At 39.6% G+C, this 4999-nt stretch overlaps 1 protein-coding gene across 1 annotated transcript in view; it reads right to left on the bottom strand.

The window, feature by feature from the left end:
- Positions 1-3713: 3713 nt before the first annotated feature.
- The window catches only part of LOC109961203 (synaptopodin 2-like protein), a 3970-nt gene continuing 2684 nt past the window's right edge, over positions 3714-4999 (bottom strand). Inside the window, exon 2 of the mRNA XM_020601873.1 lies at positions 3714-4985. Coding sequence (XP_020457529.1) covers positions 3997-4985 — 989 coding nt within the window. The 3' untranslated portion in view covers positions 3714-3996. The remainder of the gene's footprint in view (positions 4986-4999) is intronic.

Genomic DNA, 4999 nt, shown 5'->3' with positions numbered 1-4999 from the left:
GCATGTGCTAGGTATAAGCAAATTGCTATTGGATTAGCATTTGTTGGATCTGTGTAAACTTATGTGTGTTGTAATATCAACTGTCTTTACATGCTTGAAAGAATAAATCAAATCAAATCAAATCAAATCTTTTCACTGTGCAGGAACGTATTGTTTTGCCATATTTTTGGGCACCGCAGGGCAGCAAAGCCACTGGGACATATTTAAGTGCAACGCCATCAAGGGTGCTGGCTAGCAAGGAGCTGTCTTTACATCTAGATAGACTCCATTCATTTGGCAGCATGCATTAAATTTTGAACATTTAACGTTTGGTTGGTTCTCTTGTTTTTGCACTTTGCACCGCCTCTCCTCTGTCAGTCAAATCAGTGCACATTGCTTTAGGCAGTCTGGCTGTGACCAGCTGACAACGCAGATTAAACTGATCTTAAGGTATACTGCTGAATTGATTCAGTTTCAGAAAACATATATTGCATAACAGTATCAGCATCACTTCGATCAAAAGAAAGTTTCACTGCAGTTTTTTCTGGGAAAAAAACTGTCGCATTCTTTGCAATTTCTTCATGTTATTGACATTTTTGACAGACCTTATACTTAGACCTCTGGGGCAATGAATTCATTGTAACATGGAGTTGACATGGCATCAAGAGAAGTGATGAATTAGATCATCTGATAATTATCTGGTTGTCTTACTGTATTTTTTTCTGTCACTAGAACTAATTAGATGGTACAGTACATAAAAACTAGAGAAATTACTGTACATGGTGTTTTTGTTACATCTTGAAATAGAAACTTTCCAGAATATGAGAAGACCCGTTTTATTTTTTCTGGTTAGGCAGCTATATTAAGAACAAATTCTTAATTACAGTGGTGACCTGGCAAATAAATAGTAGTATAAATAATCTTCTGTTTGGATATAAAAAGCCCCTATATATAGGCACACTGTGAGTGTGGTGGCTGCAGACAGAGTACCCTTCTGACTGCACAGGCTGCAGAGGCTTCACAGCAGCACCCAGCGGCAAATGTTCATCTAGACAAGAAAAAAAGTAAGGTATAAGGTAAAATATGGTTCCACAATGTCTAATGCACCTCCGTGGTTTAGAAAATTCAGAAATATTTTTAGTCAATAACAAAACATGCTGATTTTAAACACACATGCTCAAGAATACAGATGTGACTTTTCACAAATGGCAGTGTTACTGTCATTCACAAGCCTTTAAAGGTTAAATGGGAAATTTAAACAATCCTGATGTTATTTGTCAAATACCTTACATGCAGCTATAAGTACTAGAATTAACAGCAATGTCACAATTTACGCCTATGAGCCCTACTCAGGATGTTTCTTTAAAGTGGAGCTCTGAAAAATTGCGTTTTCCAGACATACAACATGGTTATACGATGTTCTTAAGTGGTATTTGTGTTTCTGCATTATAAGTGCTTCATTGAACCTTTCATACAGAGAAATTTCTAAGAAATTGTTGCCATGGTCATTGGGACATTCTCCCTGTCACATCCCTGTGACTTAATGAGTGAACAGGACTATACAGTATGAAATGATTAATTCATGATGCATTGAAACTCCTGATTTAATTGGGTGTAAAACTCCTCAAATTGCCTTTTCTCTGCAACCACCTTATAAAGTAAAAGATTTGCTGGTGATGTGAAGGAAATCTGGTTAGATGGAAGTCTTCTAGGAGCCAAACAAGCTAGATTTGACCCAATTTTTTATAATAAAAAAAAAGTGAGTGTAAATCCATTGATCCTTCCATTATCAACCTCTTCTCTGGGGTCAGGTCACAATGGCAACAGGTTCAAGTGGTCCATCCAGATGTACCTCTCCCCAGAAACTTTTTTCAGCTCTTCTGGTGACAGAGAGAATGAGAGGGAGAGCATATTCTGGGTTTACCCCAGTACCAGCTGGACATGTCCAGAAAGCCCCCAACGGAAGATGGCCAGGAGGCATTCTGGTCTCTCTCTCTCTCTGTCCTGATGAAAACATGATGTAAAGCATTTTTTCCCTCTGAGCGTACAGTTAATCATATTTTATTCAATATTTTATTGACACACAGTTACAGTTATTGTACTGCTCTATTATTAATATTACAATTTAATGCATGTATCGTAAATAAAAAAAAAAAGAGCAGGATCACACAGTCAACAACAGGGGGCAGTGTAAAATCAGACGTCAGACAGCTGGCAGCTTTCAAATCTAATTTTATTTCTCTGAAAATGCCTCATCTCCCAGAGAATATAAACATCTACCCAGCATTAATAACAAATATTTTCACACTTATTATTTAATTCATCTACATTCAAAAATATGTATTTCTCATATTTTACACATCAACAAAGCTTTATTCATAATCTAGATTTTTTTGTAGCTGTGAAAACAAAAAAACGTGTTTAAAAGAAATGATATTTTAAAAGTATTTTTAAAAAATAAAAATATTTTGTCAAAAATTCTCCAACTGAAAACCACATCTTCATTTAGCTATTTCTTACATTTTTCCAGACTCTCAAGGCATGTTGCCATTAAATATGTTGACCCTTACTTTTTAATAGCCACTGTCACTTAACCAGCTGAACTTTCTAAACTGTGGATCTTTCTCAGCCTCTACAGCTTTACCAATAAACTTCAGGTACCAAACTTTCCTGGCCATCCTTCTTTAACTTCTACTGGCTGTGGGATGTCAAAACTATATGTTATCAACCAAAAGTTTGTTTTATATCCCATCATGACCATTTCTATAAGAATGTTCTAACTTTGATCCCATTCAGTAATCTGGCTAGCTCTATCCTGTTCATACCCTTCTCCACAGCCACTCTCATTCTTTGAAACCTATTATAAATGTTGGTGCCTTTCAGTTTATCAACTTCCCCTTGCACACCTTCAGATTAAAACATAAATTAAACAAAACAAATATACATTCCTTCACCTCTGTTATTTGTTTAATAAAGGTTAAGAATTTACATAGATCTGCAAAGATCTCACTGATACTAAGTAGGCTCTAGTGTCCCTAAGTGGCACTTGGAAGCTGTGATATCCAGTGACAAGAGAATATTCAGTGACAGCCCAGGCACCTATTGAATGTGACCCATGCTAAAATGATGGCTCTCTATAGCTAAAGTGAGCAGAGGTATTTGGCACAACCTCACCAACACTGTGCAAGAGCAAACCTTGTTTTTGCATATACTTTCATATAATTCCACAGTAGGCCGAGGCATTTAAAAACATTTTACAGTTTTCAACCAGACATGCATCGTTCAAACACCTGGACGAGAAGACTCATCGTGGGTTTCTTGCTGATAATGCTGTGCTTTAATCCACCTGCACCTGTGGACACTGCGCAACATACATCATCAGTGACTGAACCCTATCATGAGAACTGCTGCTATTAACTTAACATCTTTTAGACATTTCAAGCTTCAAAGAATAATTCCGTACAGGCTCTGTTTAGAGGACATTTCTGCTAAATTAGTAGAATGTGTTCTCCAGAGGCCTTACACAAACTTCCCCCAGGACAGGCACATGGTGGACTACAGTATACGACATACAGTATGTGCTAATATTCCCTGTGATTATTGCCCTTCAGATAAATGTGTTAGTAAATGTTTTAACATTAAAATAACTGTGATCGCTAGCATTTTGAACAGAAAGTAGATGTTTATGATTAATTATCATTATTCAATATATATATTTCAAAAATTTGAGGGGCATCTAGATTTCTGCTCTATACCAAATCACTTCATCACCTTATGTTACAGTGTTTAACCTTAATTAACTGTCTGTTGTAATTTCCAAAAGCCTTAGAGAAAAGAAAGTTTGCCACATTTGAGAAACTGGACACAATAAATCTGGTGTTTTTGCTTGACTTTAAACAACAAACCAATTAATAAAAATTATTATTACTATTATTATCTCAATAATTAAATAGCATCAGCATTAAATGAATAGAACATGTAGATGTCAAAGTGTGGTAATGACTGATTTATTACTGTTCACATTGCCCCGGGTCTCCAGACATGGGGCAGCACTCCTCCTTTGGTGGCAACAAAATGTGGTTTGGGTGCCTGAACTGGGGGCAAGGACGAAAGGATACTGAGCTCAGGAGCGCTCTGGAACTGCTTGGCTGTCTGGAGCCCAGTGGTGTATGATACTGGACTGTATGGTGTAGGGACTACAGGGAGCACAGGGTTTGGAATAGGCATGGCAGAGAATTTTGGGAGGCTGGGCCATCCAGCTGGTTGAGAGGGAGGTGAAGCTGGGCTTGGGGTGAAATGTGCAAGAGGTGGGGAGGTCATGCCAAAGTCGGTCAAACGTTCGCCGAGGGTAGTGGCTGATCGAGGTGCGATGACTTTGGGAGACAGAGTGGGCGCTGACATTGGAGTGGGTGTGGAGAATCTCTTGATCTCATAGACACGCGCTTTTTTGATGGGGATCTGCTTAGGTGCCGTTAATGAACTACCCACCATTGTTGTTGTGTAGTCAGCCTGCTGTTGCCTCTGGGCCTGGTAAGAAGGCATGGGTGACAAATTAGTAGCAGAACTGAACATGGCAGAGTTGAGCTGGTAGGGCTGTCTTCTCATGGCATCCAGGGCTTTGATGCCCTCTTTGTGGGAACGCCCTCTGCCTTTGCTTTCTGGCTTACTTGTATTTCTCTGAGGGCCCGTAGGGATAGAAGGGGATAGCAGTGGATTGTACCCAATTGGTGGAGGGGCATGGACATTTGGTGAGTATTTAAACTGAGGAAGGGAAGGAATGAGGGTGGAGTCAAGGGGTTGGACTGCACTGTGTAAGGTCACATCCTGCTGGTAAGGGGTATAGGGTGCAGCGTCCACTGCGTACATACTCATGCGGTTCTGCCTGCGGGCAAACAGCTGGGCCCCCTTACCCCCTGCTTGAAGAATCTGTGGGGCTTCTTGGATGACCCGAGGTTTGGGTGCCACTGGAGGGGGCACCTTCCCTGTGCTGGCATCAATACTCCTCTCTTCAGCATCATAG

Source organism: Monopterus albus, unplaced genomic scaffold, assembly GCF_001952655.1.
Source record: "Monopterus albus unplaced genomic scaffold, M_albus_1.0 scaffold52.1, whole genome shotgun sequence".
Lineage (NCBI taxonomy): Eukaryota > Metazoa > Chordata > Actinopteri > Synbranchiformes > Synbranchidae > Monopterus > Monopterus albus.
The sequence above is the reverse complement of the archived record's forward strand: the minus strand, read 5'-3'. Positions and strand labels throughout refer to the sequence as shown.